We start from the raw sequence: 14,547 nt of genomic DNA on the forward strand, positions 1-14,547 counted from the left end.
GCGGCTGGCGCGAGAAGGTCAGCTCTGGTGGGGGCCTTTTGTAGTGCCTGGTGGCAGGCATGAGAAGGCCAGCCCTGTTGGGGGCTTTTCTTTGTGCGTGGCGGGACAGGTGGCCGGCGCGTGGGAAGAGAGAGGCTGCAATGGTGGCTCCACCCCCTGCACATCAGTCAACAGTGGCACCTTGCTTCTGTGGCAGTCTGGGCTTCCTCCACAAGCATTCCTGGTTGCGATTTCCTCCCTCCTGTCCCCTCAGGCTGTCTCCTCCCAGTCAACAGCAGCTTTGCCCCCAGATTTGCTCTTCAGTCCGCATGTTCCAGCTCTTAACGCCTCCCCCAGCCCCCCGTGTGCACCAGCAGACACACGTCCCAGGCTGGGGCGCACAGGGCTGTGGCACGGACCAGCTGTGTAGTTCTCACTCTGTCCTATCTGTCACAGACAAGCCGTTTCATCCTCCTCCAACAGCCTCAGATGCTCCCCTTCTGTCCCAACTGATTTCCCCGTCAGTGAGGGGATTTCCCCGGATGCGGGAACCTCTCCTCTGCTTTAGCTCCCCCCAGGTGTACAGATCCCGTTCCGCTGCCTCTCCTCTTCTTTTTCCCTTCTTTCTTTCATCCTACCCAGTTGTGCGGGGATCTTTCTTGTCCTTTCCAGTGTCCAAGGTCTTCTGCTAGTGTCCAGCCGGTGTTCTGTGAGAATTGTTCCATCCGTAGATGTATTCTTAATGCATTTGTGGAGAGAGATGAACTCCACGTCCTCCTACTCATCCACCATCTTGGTTTTCCCCCAATGCACTCTTGAATTATCCCTTTGCATTATGCTCTGGAGACTTTTACCCACAGGGTTGGGTGGGGAACAAGGCACCATAGCAAGGTTTGGGATGGGTGAGAAGTATGCTTTCTTTTTTGTAAAGTAGAAACAGGCTGATTGTGAAAGTCGAAAGAGGGACAGAATACTGGTGACTTGCAGGTGCATCCTCAGGCAAATCAATTTTAGGAACGGGTACATATGGAAATTGAGGATTTGGAAGTAGGCTCCGTTTAAACATTTAAATCTGCATTACCCATGAGAAGCCTTTTTTTTACATTTTGTTGGTATGGGGTTCTGTCCATGTAATGTCACAGGCATTACACATATAATCACAAGATAATTGGTTGTGGACATCCAGAATATACTTTCTGGTGTTTTGGTAAGTACACCAAGTACCCTCTCTATCTTATATTCAAGAGTGTACCAGATACTGCAATCCTGTGGTTTCCAATTACAAGAGAAGAGAGGGGATGAATATGTGAATGGTCAGAAGAGAATGGTAGGGCTTCCCTGGTGGCGCAGTGGTTGAGAGTCCGCCTGCCGGTGCAGAGGGCGCGGGTTCGTGCCCTGGTCCGGGAGGATCCCGCGTGCCGCGGAGCGGCTGGGCCCGTGAGCCATGGCCGCTGGGCCTGCGCATCCGGAGCCTGTGCTCCGCAGCGGGAGAGGCCACAACAGTGAGAGGCCCGTGTACCGCAAAAAAAAAAAAAAAAAAAAAAAAGAAGAGAATGGTATGCAAGAGGAGAAGAAATCCCTTTTCTCAAATGTAAAGTGAACAAGATGAAGATTTTGAAATCAAAAATAGGCAAAGGGAGTCTCTAGGGATTTTAATGAGAATAACCAGTGGTATGCTGGTATATTTGTTTTCTTGAAAATAAGTTTCGATCTGATGAACAAGAATGGAATTAAGTATTAACGCCTTCCTCTAGTACTATGGACTAACCATTATTTATATACAATTAAAAAAAAAAACTTACCACCTGGATTTTCATTTAGTTGGTGAAATTTTTTCCTGAAACTCTTTCATTTGTAGCATAAATTGTAGGCAAATAAAAATGTTCAGTCTTTTTAACTTTATTCTCACTTTAGAACTTTGAATACTTTTGATTTTAGAGATTAGTTTACAAAGATATTATAAAAATACTAAAAATAAATGTCCACATCAATACTGTTTAGCATTCTAAATGTAATATATTTTAAAATATGCAACATTATGGATTCCATCTTTTGTATTGAGTTATAATATAGTACAGCATTAGAATAAGTATCTGACCATCATTAGCAAAGCCTTCTATTTAGCTATTTATTTAGCTGTTTGTAAAATATTTGTGTTTTAACCACACTAAATTGCTGGTATACAACTGGGAAAACTATGTGATATCAATTTTATTCCATTGCTGTATTGCCCTAGTTTATTTTTATTTTTAAAAATTAATTATTTATATTTTATTCTGGGCTGCGTTGGGTCTTCGTTGCTTGCGCACAGGCTTTCTGTAGTAGCGGTGAGCGGGGGCTGCTCTTCGTTGCGGTACGCGGGCTTCTCATTGCAGTGGCCTCTCTTGTTGTGGAGCACGGGCTCTAGGCGTGCGGGCTTCAGTAGTTGTGGCTCACGGCTCTAGAGCACAGGAGCAGTAGTTGTGGCGCAGTGGCTTTGTTGCTCCGTGGCATGTGGGATCTTCCTGGACCAGGGCTTGAACCTGTGTCCCCTGCATTGTCAGGTGGGTTCTTAACCACTGTGCCACCAGGGAAGTCCCCTAATTTATTTTTAAACAAGAACCTGTGTTAAAGGAACTCCAAATATTGCTTATAGCTCAGAAGTATAAAATATAGTCTGTGGCTATAATAAAAAATATTCCAGCAGGTCCAAAAGATATTGGGAATAAAAAGCCACCCATTTGCTTTTTGTAGAAGCAGTAGCAATCTGCAGACAAGCTACTCTAGCTTCAAACAGTATGGTAGATGGTTTTATGGAACTTGCAATTACAAAAATCCGCTTTAACCTTTCTTTCTTACTGGCAGGTGTCCCATTGGCTTGCAGCCAGAGGCTGTGAGTATAGTGCAGCTGGCTTGTCCCCCAGAGTGCTGAAAATGCCGACACTCCAGCTGGCTGCTCATAATTGCGCTGATTGTGGTCTGACAACCAGAGCTCCATGAAAGAAATGTGATGAATATACAAAAATATTTTACAAATTTGATCAGATTACAAATTTCATTTCTCTTTTTTCTCCTCTATAGATATGATATCTGCACTTATAAAAATAAGCCCTGTGGAACACTGGGTAAGTTTTTTATAAAGGGAGGATAGTTCAGATTGTCTTTTGGTCCAATGGCTTTACTTTTTAATTATTATTAATTTGGTAATTTTCTTTTCTGCCACATCTGAAATTATTCCTATAAACTGGTAAACCTGACCTTTGTGTTTATTCACTTACTAGGAAACAAGTAGAATGATGATTGAAAACAGCTTAGGAGGTGATTCAAAATCATCAAACAGTAATAATAAATCAAAAGTTACCACTCATTTTCATATAATCCATCTCTGTAATGTATTTTCCAAAAATACTAAGGAGTTTGAGAGCAAATTAAAGCAACCAGCAACTTCAAATCTGAGTCCAGGAAGGAAAGGGAAAAAAAACTTAGGGGATACTTCATGGAGAGGCATTAAGAACAGTACTTCTTTTGGTCCAATTTTGTGGAAAGATTATATCCTCATAAATAAAGATATTATTGGAAAATTTTATTACCTGAACAGAATAAAACCAATTTTGTAAAATATTACAGCCAGAGGTGGAGAGAGAGGACAGAATTATCTTTCTTGTGCTTCCCATATATCACTTGTTTTTTTTTAAAGCAATTCTATAGTATTCTAGAAATTAAAAAATCATTTTGTTGCGGAGCATAACTTTGTAGTGGTTAAAAGTTAACTGCAAATACAAATGGGGGAAAATGGTAGCTTTCAACTAGACTAAATTGTTAAGCACCTAGAATTATTTTAAGTAAAAGCCAGGAGGCTTTTATATGGTGGGTTTTTTTTAGAGTCATAGAGGCTTTTTACAGACTCAGAAGTTAAGCAACTGAAGGTGAATTCTCTAGATTCTCTGACAAGTCTCACTTTTCTTATCTGTAAAGGAATAGTTATGAATTCTGTTCCTATGCACCTCATGAGAATTTGGGGATGATCAAATTTAAAGTAGAGGTCCTGGAGAGGTCAGTGAAACATCTCTTCAAAAATTAAAATTTCTCTTGATGATTTTACCTGCCTTCCCAGGCTTCTCCTTCCTCATTTCCCTCAGGATTTACAGCAAAAGGAGAAATCCCAATTTGCCGATGACAAGTATTATGGTGGAGAAGTTTGCTGGTTAAAATGATAACACAGAGAAAGAACTCTTTGCTGAGAGAGCTCACATCAAAAAGATTTTCTTCACAGTGTTTTAGGTTAACAAGACCAACAATAATCCAAAGGAAGGGAACCTGAGCTGAAAACCAACAACTGGCTTTGACAGTTTCAGTGCATTACTACCTTTTACAGTTTATTTAGCTCTTTGTTCCTTAATTTCCTTATCTATGATGTAGGAGTAATATCTGCCCTTATGCAGCAAGGGTATTTTTTAAGTCATTTAAGGAAATATAAAGGCGTTTACTATAGAAATGAACTGGTGTTGTTTAATGTAGAAATTATACTGTTTAACTTATTCCCTGTATTGTACATACTCCATAAGCAGTTACTAAGTGCTTAATCAATTTTAGGTATAATATTCACCAAGTTTCAAAGAAGGTGCAAGCTCTAGCTTGTATTCTCTAGTGTGTTTATTTTGAGGAAATATATATGTATAGCTATATGCATGTGTATGTATCTATACATATTCTATTCTGCTTTTTGAAGGTAGTTTATTTACACTGAGATATGGTCTTCATTGGGACATGAATAATAACACTGCCTAATACATTGGGATAGTTTATTAATTTCCAGAATCAATATTTTAATACTTGGATACCTGTCAGTGTATTTTCAATCCTAATATAAATTATTTTTCAAATTATAAACCATTATAAACTTATTTTTATACTATTTCTTATACTGAAAACTGAATGAATTGTGTTGTTTATACATGTGTTGATTTTAATATGTGGAAAATATATTATCAGCACAGTTTGATCAGGTTTTTCTTTTTGAGTGGTCTTTCTGGTAACTTTCATATTGGTTTTCATGCTGACTCTTGGATATTTCTTGCTTAGTACTGCTGGTGACCAATTGTAACCTGGCTAAGTAGATTTCAGGGTGCAAACTGTGGCCATCAAACTGAGGAAATCTAAATGACCCGAATAGTAATCAAACCCCTATTAACACAATCACACATAAGAACTTTGACAGCTTCAGTTTTACAGGAATAGAAAAAATGGTGGGAAGTTGTGAAAAATACATTAGCATCTAAATTAGTCTTTTATTTTAGTTAAGATTTACCTTATACTTTCAACAAATAGTTATTTCTCAGATATGTTTTTTCTTAGGTTGTTCTTTTAGTAGAGCTAACAATTTTTATATCAGATGGATAAGTAAATCTGTGCTTACAAATACACCTTGGGGAGCCATTTGGCATTCTCAATTAAAAATAGGGCCATATGGCACATACCAAAGAAAACAACAACAACAACAAAAGGATAATGGCATAATAGATTTCAGGAATATAAGTAATGTTAATTTAACAATAAATATTAGTAATTTTTTAAACCAAATTTCATAAAGCTCAAAACAGAAACAATATTCAAATAGAGTGGCTTTGTTTTTTCCATATCATGGACCATGTTGAACCCAGTAGCTTAAAGGCAGATAATGTACTGCAGACTTTTTTGTATTTCCCCTCTCTCTGTCTCTTTTTCTCTCAGTGGAATTTGGAAGTAATATTCATTAAATATTTTTGATTAACCAAAAAAAATTAAGTCATCCTGCCTCAACTAGTCCCTCTTTACTTCCTCTTCTTCAAGTCCCAAGACCTCTAAGTGAATGGGAGGGGCAGAACAAAGATATCACTATTATTAACTCTGTGAGGCAAAAATCACCTCCTCCCCAGCTCCTGCCCCCCCTGCAACATAAATCAGTAAGAAAAGCAAACAGTCTATCAGCAAATCCAACACTAACCTCAGCTCTTTTCCAATGTGGTTATTAATGTTGATATTTCATATTAGAGCATACAAAAATACACAATTTCTAGAGCTTTCTTGTCAGTAAGAATATGAATTGAATAGCTTTTACTGTTCCAAATTAGTGTAACTGGACTTTGTACCTAGCGTAGCACATTGTTTATTGCATTCGAGAAATATTAATTGAATTGGATTGAAATCACTTTTGGTGGGAAGGTAATTATTAATACATGGGTGTTGATAGTAGACTACTATCATATAAAATATTTTTCCTACTTTTCCTTCAATTTCTTCTAAATAACTTTAGTACATGTGTGTGTTAAGTATGACTTGGCATCTATTTCCTTATAACACATGACATTATATCTTTCACACAAAAATTCTTTTTTCTCAGCACTATTTTAAAGTTTTGAACTAATCACAGAGCATGATATTCATTTGGAAATAAATATTAAAACTTTTACATACTAAAATTCCCAAGGGAAGAATACCTTGAGTAATATAACATTTCACTAGAATCGGTGAATTAACACCATAGTTTTTGCTTTATTACTAAAACTAATGCATTTAAGGGGGATGAGAGAGGGGAGAACCACGCTGAATGTGTGGATGACTTTCCGCCCATTAAAATACTTATAGAAATTGTTGCATCACTTGCAGGACTAATTTCAGAAGATTAAAAAAATGCAAAAACCTCCCATCTTTAACAGTTCTTTTTCTGTTTTGAATCATTCATTTCTGTTTTTATAAAAATGTCATTTTTAAAAACCATTTGGGATTCCCTTTTTTTGGTAACTAAAAAGTTGCTTGTATATTTTTATGAACCCACTAAACTTAAACAGATCTTTTTAGAAAATAATGTGGATATATTTTGCTTTCTACAGCCTGAAGAATGTTAAAATAGAAATGCTTTCTTGAATTCCCTCTTCTGGCTCAAGTTACTAGGTGGTCCCAAGTTACCAGAAGTAAAATTTATAAATCTAACCCCTAGTCTAGACATTTTCCAGCACTGACTGCAGTTCAAAAAATATTAATGTCTAGCCGGCAAAGTGAAACTCCCCCCAGTGATTTTGCAAATGACTAGAAAGTTAACCTTTTGCCAACTGCTCCTTCTGTGCATGGAGGTTATTAAAAAGAATCCAGGCATTTATAAGTATGGGCTTTTTAAGAGTGAAACACCTTGGCTTGACCCTTTGTGTCTCCTTCTGTTTATTCAGGCTTGGCCTCTGTGGCTGGAATGTGTGAGCCTGAAAGGAGCTGCAGCATTAATGAAGACATTGGCCTGGGTTCAGCTTTTACCATTGCACATGAGATTGGTCACAAGTGAGTGAGTTTAAGAAAATCAAAATAAATTTTAGAACTCCACTCTTTTGAGCAACTCATAACTACTGTGTGGAACGCCCGTGCTCAACCATATTTTACTGCCTTTTTGTCTGATTTCAATAGAGAATGTTATCATTTAAGGTATTGGGATAAATCATCTTAAGAACTGGAGACTTGTTAAATAATCTTTCTGATTCAATGACCAGTGTCCTCAGAGTGGTGAATGCACCACACTTAAGTTTTGTTATGTACATTTGAAACAATTTAGCTTTACCGTGGTCCACTCAACACCGAGTTTCTCACAGTCGAATTGTTTAAATGATCTTTCTTTTTCTCAAGTGACAATACATATATATTTAAAAATCATCATTGACACCATTACCATAAAGTGTACTTTGAGTTTTCACTCTTCAAACAGCTGTGAGCATGCCTTTTCTAGGTTTGTGTAATCACTGCTATGCAACTTGTATTTTCAGGTGCACTTGTGTGTCAGTGGAAAAAAAAAAAAACCCTGATATTTACAAGAGTAGTGAGATATCATCCTCACTACTTTCAGGAGGAACTGGAGTTTTTTAATATTTGTTTTAAATAAATCTGTGCCAAAAACTATCCTATGACTTCCCCCTCCCCCAACCCACCACCCAACAGCGATAAAACGCTTACTTTATTTCAAATAACAGGCAATAGTAAATGTAAAAGCTTGCTTATGTGGAGGGAGAGAAGTTTGAAAACTTTAAAAGGATAGTCAAACATTTTAAACTAAAACAAGCAGCCTATTTCTAAGAACTTCTGATGTTTATATGATTTAAATTTTGTAGTCTGCTTTTTTTGGTAGAAAAAATGGATGGGGGAAAAAAGAACAAATAAAATGAATGCTTATTATATGACTTGCCTCAGAGGTCATTCCTGAGATAAATCTGTAGTTCAGCTTTTTTTTTTTTCCCCAAAGGGGAGAGTAAAATTGGGTCAGTCTGTTGCATTATTTTGAAAATTGCAATTTAAATTTTACCAAATTGGTATTGATTTATGTGTGAATTCAAGTAACCAACAAGTTTCAAACCTGACTTAATTTAGACACAGGGAAAAGTCAGTATTACACTTTTAGTCGAATCCTAAGAATATTGGTATTCTAGTTTCCATTTCAATAAACAGCAGGGGAACAAAAGGGAAAAGCCTTCTTAACCAGGCAGTTTATCTTCAACTCACTTAAAAATCTGACTCATTAATTATTGTTCATAATCTTATGCAGCCAGGCTGAATTTAATAGGTTCTGTTAGATTCAATTAAATTGAAGGTGAGGACAAGTAACATGCAGTGGATAAATAATATGTGTATGAGAGCAGTATTACCTCATGGAGCCATGAGTTAGTCAATGTCAATGTATGCATTATAAGTCCCATTCTTATATGTACTTAAATAGGCAAGGTGAGGGTTTATCTCTCTTTTTATCTTTTATTAAGATTCTAACTGAGCTACTCTGAGGCTTCCTAGATTTTTTTGTTGACCTTATGGATAATTCCTTTTAATTCTTCCTCAGATGAATGGTTTGTACCTTATGTAGAAGAAATGTAGAAGAGAAGTAGAATATACCTCTTAAGATTTATGTGCCTTGTTGTAACTTTATTTCATAGCTAATTCTTTTTTGATGATGTGAGTGTTAAAAATGGGGGGGGAGGAATTCACAAAATGCTTTATATTGAAAGCCAGAAGAAACGCTTCAATTCAAAATGTTATTTGAAGCCCTAAAATTAACTTTCTTTCCATGTTGATTCCTATGTCACTATCCCCCTATCCCTTTGTCCTCAGACAACTAGGTAGGGTATGTTTAACACACTGTCTTATTCATTGATGAAAATCCTTTTACTTGCTTTTAAGATCTTAGGGTTTAGCTTTAAGGAATTTAGCAAGTCAACTCTAGTACAACTCATGTCATCATTAAAATATAGTGCTCTCTATTCTTCCTGAAACAAAATAATAGTCATGGTAAATATATCAGGTATACTTTTCAAATAGAGTCTAATGTGCTCTATACTCTATAGAGTATAAAACAAAGGTTTTTGTAATTTTTATCATTTAGTAGAGTGAATGTTAAGTGATGTGGTGATATCTCCAGATTAATTACAGTGAAAAATATTCGACCATGAATTAGTGAGAAGTGCCTCTACTGAGTCACTAGAATGCGAATACTTTCTACCAATCTTTAGGTTGTGTAGAATATGGTTTTGCACCCATTGCATACTTATGTAGGGATATTATATCCATTTTAAACAGCAGTGGATAACTTCTTTTCTTTGGCTAGGCCTTAGTGACCACTTTTTGTTTCTGTTCACCCCCTTATGCAAACAAGAAATTAGTTTCCTCGTCAAATGAAAAACTGAGCTTTATCCTATATTTATATGACAGTCTAGTTTTAATGAAGGCTGTAAGCTATCAACACTTAATGAAATCTTATAAAAAAGAATATTCTTTGAAAGATTTTTTTATTAATAATGTAGTTGCCATAGTTTTCAGAAGTTGAAAAAAATTATGTTGAAGACAGGTGGCAAGAATTCAACTAGGTATGTAGTATATTGAGAAAGCTAGCTAATATATTCATGCTGTACAAAAATAAGTAATCTTAAAAAGAAATCTTTTTTAAAAATCCATATTTTTTAGAGATGCATATTGAAGTATATGTGACTGAAGTGGCAGGACATCTGAGATTTGCTTATTAAAGAAAGGAGAAAAAAGAGAAAGATAAAGCAAGAATAGTAACATTTGGAATTTTATAATGTTGATGACATGTGGATGGGAGTTCATTATGGTGCTCTCTCTACTATTATATATGTCTGACTTTTTTTCACAATAAGTGAACAATAAAACTTTTAGATTTGACTTAACTCATTTATTAATAGTGATTGAGTGAACTGTTACTCTAATTTTGAAAGGATTGTCAAAAGTTGTATTGAAAGCTGCAGGAGTTTATCAGTCTTGCTTTTAAAAATCATTTTCAATGTTTGGTCTTACCAGTAGAGATATACTTTTCTTTTTTGCGGTACGTGGGCCTCTCACTGCTGTGGCCTCTCCCGTTGCGGAGCACAGGCTCCGGACTTGCAGGCTCAGCGGCCATGGCTCACGGGCCCAGCCCCTCTACGGCATGTGGGATCTTCCCAGACCGGGGCACGACCCCGTGTCCCCTGCATCGGCAGGCAGACTCTCAACCACTGTGCCACCAGGGAAGCCTGAGATATACTTTTTATAGAAGATTGGTTAGGAGATGAAGTTTTTAAAGAAGGAGAAATGTGGCAAGACTTCAGGATAAAATTGTAAATTAGGTTACTAGGAAGCTATTATTACTGTTTTCTTTATCCAAACTTCCCCTCTCCTGCTGCAAATACCTAAGTATCTTTAAATGCTTGATCAATGCTGTTTTCTTTTCTTTTTTTTTGTGGATGTACAATGTATGGAGACTTAAAAAAAATTTTTTTAAATTTTTTATTTTGTGTTGGAGTATAGTTGATTAACAATGTTGTGATAGTTTAAGGTGTACAGCAAAGTGATTCAGTTATACATATACGTATAGTTATTCTTTTTCAAATTCTTTTCCCATTTAGGTTGTTATACAATATTCAGCAGAGTTCCCTGTGCTATATAGTAGGTCCTTGTTGGTTATCCATTTTAAAAATAGCAGTGTGTACAAGTGCTGTGTTTTCTTGATAGAAGGCTAATGATAAACATACACCAAGGTAGTTGACACTTTAATGCCTTTGTCTAGTTTTGGTATTGAAATAGTGTTAGTCATAAAATGAGTCAAGTGTTCTATTTTCTGGAAGTGTTTGCTTTCCCATGAGTAAGTTTTAAAACATTTAGTTATAATTTATATACAATAAATATGCATCCATTTTGTGTACAGTTTGAGAAATTTTGACAAATGTGTATAACCATGTACCCACCACCACAGTCAAGCTACCAACATTTACATTGCCTAAAAAAGTCCCTTTGTTCCCTTTTACAGTCAGTCTCCACACTCCTCCCCCTTTCCTTGGCCCCAGACAACCACAGATCTACTTTTTATCTTTATAGATTAAACTCATCTTTTCTATAGTTTCATTTAAGTGGACTCATATAGTGGGTATTCTTTTGTGTCTAGCTTCCTTCCCTCAGCACAATGGTTTTGAGGTTCAGTCATGTTGTTGTTGTGTGTATCAACAGTTCTTTTTTTCCCTGAAGAGTATTCCATATCATAATAGCACACATCACATTTTAGATTGTTTCTAGTTTGGAGCTATTATAAATAGATCTGGTATGAACAACCATGTACAAGAATTTGTCTGGACATATGCTTTTATTTCCCTTGGGTAGTGCTGCTGGTAGTATGGTATATGTTAGTTTCACTTTATAATAAACAAGAAAACTCTAATTCAAAGTGGCTGTATACCATTTTGCAGTCCCACTAGCAATCTATGAGAGTTCCAGTTACTGCAGATCCTTGCCAACATTTATTATTATAAATCTTTTTGATTTAGCCATTATTATGCATTTTAGTGGTATCTCATTGTGTCTTTAATTAGTTGATTATTTTCTGATAAATAACGATGTTAGTGATGATGAACATCTTTTCTTGTGCTTGTTATTCATTATCTTCTTAAATGTCTATTCCTTTTCCCATTAAAAAAAAAAAACTGAGGTGTTTCATTCCTATTGAGCTGTAAGAGTTCTCAATATATTCTGGGTAAAAGTCTTTATCATGTATACATAATGTGAATATTTTCTCCAAGTCTTTTGCTTGCCATTCATTTTTTAATGAGGTCTTCTGAAAAGCAGAGTTTTAAAATTTTGATGAAGTCTAATTTATAATTTTTCCTTTATGGTTTGTGTTTCTGTGTCCTAAGAAATCTTTGCCTACTTCAAGATTGTGAAGATTTTCTTCTATATTTTTGTCTAAATTTTATACTTTTAGCTTTTATATTAAGATCTGTAGTTCATTTTGAGTTAACTTTTTTTGTATGGTGTGAGGTAAGGGTGGAAGTTCCCTTTTTTCCTCATATGAAGATCCAGTTATTTCAGTCCAATTTGTTAAAAATAAATTTGTTGGTTTGTAGTTTTCTTTTAATGTCTTTGACTAGTTTTGGTATCAGAATAAAGTTAGTCTTATAAATTGAATTAGGAAGTGTTCTATTTTCTGGAAGAGTTTGTATACATAAGGTTGATATTATTTCGTCCTTGATATTATTATGTCTATAATATAAATAATGATGTTCCATCATTCATTCCTGATATTTGTAATTTGTGTTTTCTCCTTTTTTTCCAGCTTTATTGAGATATAATTGACATATAACATTGTATAAGTTTAAGAGGTACAACGTGATGATTTGATACACGTATATATTGCGAAATGATTACCATGATAAGGTTAGTTAATAGATCCAACACATCATATAATTACCTTTTTTTGTGTGTGTGGTGAGAACATTTAAGATTCATTCTCTGAGCAACTTTCATATATACAGTACAGTATTATTAACTATAGTCACCATGCTTTACTGAGCCCTGCCCTAGAACTTTTTCATCTTATAACTGGAAGTTTGTACACTTTGAACAGCATCTTCCCATTTCCTCCAGACCCCAATCCCCTGACAACCACCAATCTACTCTCTATGAGTTCAGCTTTTAGATTCCAAATATAAGTGAGATCATACAATATTTGTCTTTATCTGACCTATTTCACTTACCATAATGCCCCCAAGGTTCATCCATGTTGCAAATATTTTCTTCCATTCCATAGTTTGCCTTTTCATTTTGTTGATTGTTTCTTTTGCTGTACAGAAGGAAATGGCAGAATTTCCTTCTTTTTTATGATTGAATAATATTCCACTATGTGTGGGGGGTGTATGTGTATCACATTTCCTTTAGCCATTCATCCACTGGTAGGTACTTAGGGTGTTTTCATATCTTGGCTATTGTGAGTAATGCTTCAGTGAACATGGGGGTGTAGATATCTATTTGAAATAGAAATTTTATTTCCTTTGGCTGTATAAGCAGAAGTGGGATTGCCGGATCATATGGTAGTTCTATTTTTAATTTTTTTGAGAAACCTTTATACTATTTTCCATAGTGACTGTACCAATTTAAATTCCCACCAACAGTGCACAATAGTTCCCTTTTCTCCACATCCTTGCCAGCACTTGAAGTCTATTAGCCATTCTAACAGGTATAAGATTATATCTCATTGTGGTTTTGATTTTCATTTACCAGATGATTAGTGATGTGAGCACCTTTTCAAGTACTTGTTGGTCATCTATATGTCTTCTTTAGAATAATGTCTACTCAGGTCCTTTGCCCATTTTAAAATGTTGTTTTAAAATGTTGTTCGTTTGTTTTGGCTATTGAGTTGTATGAGTTCCTTTATATTTTGGATTTTAACTCCTTATCAGTTGTGTGGTTTGCAAATATTTTCTTCCATTCCATAGGTTGCCTTTTCATTTTGTTGATTGCTCCTTTTGCTGTGTAGAAGCTTTTTAGTTTGATGTAGTCCAACTTTGTTTATTCTTGCTTTTGTTGCTTATGCTTTTGATTTCATATCCAAGAACTCATTGCCAAGACACTGTCAAGGAGCTTTTCCCCTATGTTTTCTTCTAGAAGTTTTATAGTTTCTGGGTTTACATTTAAGTCTTTAATCTATTTTAAGTTAATTCTTGTGAGTTGCATAAGATAGGGGTCCAATTTCTTTCTTTTTTTTTGCATGGTAATGCCCAGTTTTCACAACATCATTTATTGAAGAGACTATCCTTTTCTCATTGACTATGCTTGGCTCCCTTTTCAAATATTAGTTGACAATATATGTGTGGTTTTTTTTTTTTATGGACTCCCCATTCTGTTCTATTGGGTCTATGTGTCTGTTTTTATGCGAGTACCATATTGTTTTGATTACTGTAGCTTTGTAGTATAGTTTGAAATCATCAATAGTCATAACTCCAGCTTTGTTCTTTCTCAAGATTGCTTAGACTATTTGGTGTGTTTTGTAGTTCCATACAAATTTTAGGATTGTTCTTCTGTTTATTTAAAAAATGTCATTGAAATTTTGATATGAATTGCATTCAATCTATACTAGATGGTTTAAGTAGTATGAACATTTTAACAGTGTTAACTCACCCTGTCCATTTACATGGACTATCTTTTCACTTATTTCTATCTTTTATAAATGTCTTATAGCTTTCAGCGTAGAGATCTTTCCTGTCCTTGGCTAAATTTATTCCTTAATATTTTTTATGCTATTCTAAATGAGATTGTTTTCTTTGTTTT

The 14,547-nt window shown here is 35.4% G+C and overlaps 2 protein-coding genes across 3 annotated transcripts in view; both read left to right on the forward strand.

The window, feature by feature from the left end:
- The window catches only part of CENPK (centromere protein K), a 332,401-nt gene that overhangs the window by 156,893 nt on the left and 160,961 nt on the right, over positions 1 to 14,547 (forward strand). The window contains exons 17-18 of the transcript XR_004349429.1: positions 3,040 to 3,083; positions 7,161 to 7,266. The gene's annotated coding sequence lies outside the window, so the exon portion shown is untranslated. The remainder of the gene's footprint in view (positions 1 to 3,039; positions 3,084 to 7,160; positions 7,267 to 14,547) is intronic.
- Positions 1 to 14,547, forward strand: part of ADAMTS6 (ADAM metallopeptidase with thrombospondin type 1 motif 6) — a 279,851-nt gene that overhangs the window by 104,343 nt on the left and 160,961 nt on the right. For both annotated transcript variants that reach the window (XR_004349428.1, XM_032629020.1), the window contains 2 exons: positions 3,040 to 3,083; positions 7,161 to 7,266. Coding sequence is in view for 1 of the 2 variants with exons in the window: in XM_032629020.1 (XP_032484911.1) it covers positions 3,040 to 3,083; positions 7,161 to 7,266 (150 nt within the window). In the remaining variant the exon portion in view is untranslated. The remainder of the gene's footprint in view (positions 1 to 3,039; positions 3,084 to 7,160; positions 7,267 to 14,547) is intronic.

This window comes from Phocoena sinus, chromosome 3 (genome assembly GCF_008692025.1).
Source record: "Phocoena sinus isolate mPhoSin1 chromosome 3, mPhoSin1.pri, whole genome shotgun sequence".
Taxonomy (NCBI): domain Eukaryota; kingdom Metazoa; phylum Chordata; class Mammalia; order Artiodactyla; family Phocoenidae; genus Phocoena; species Phocoena sinus.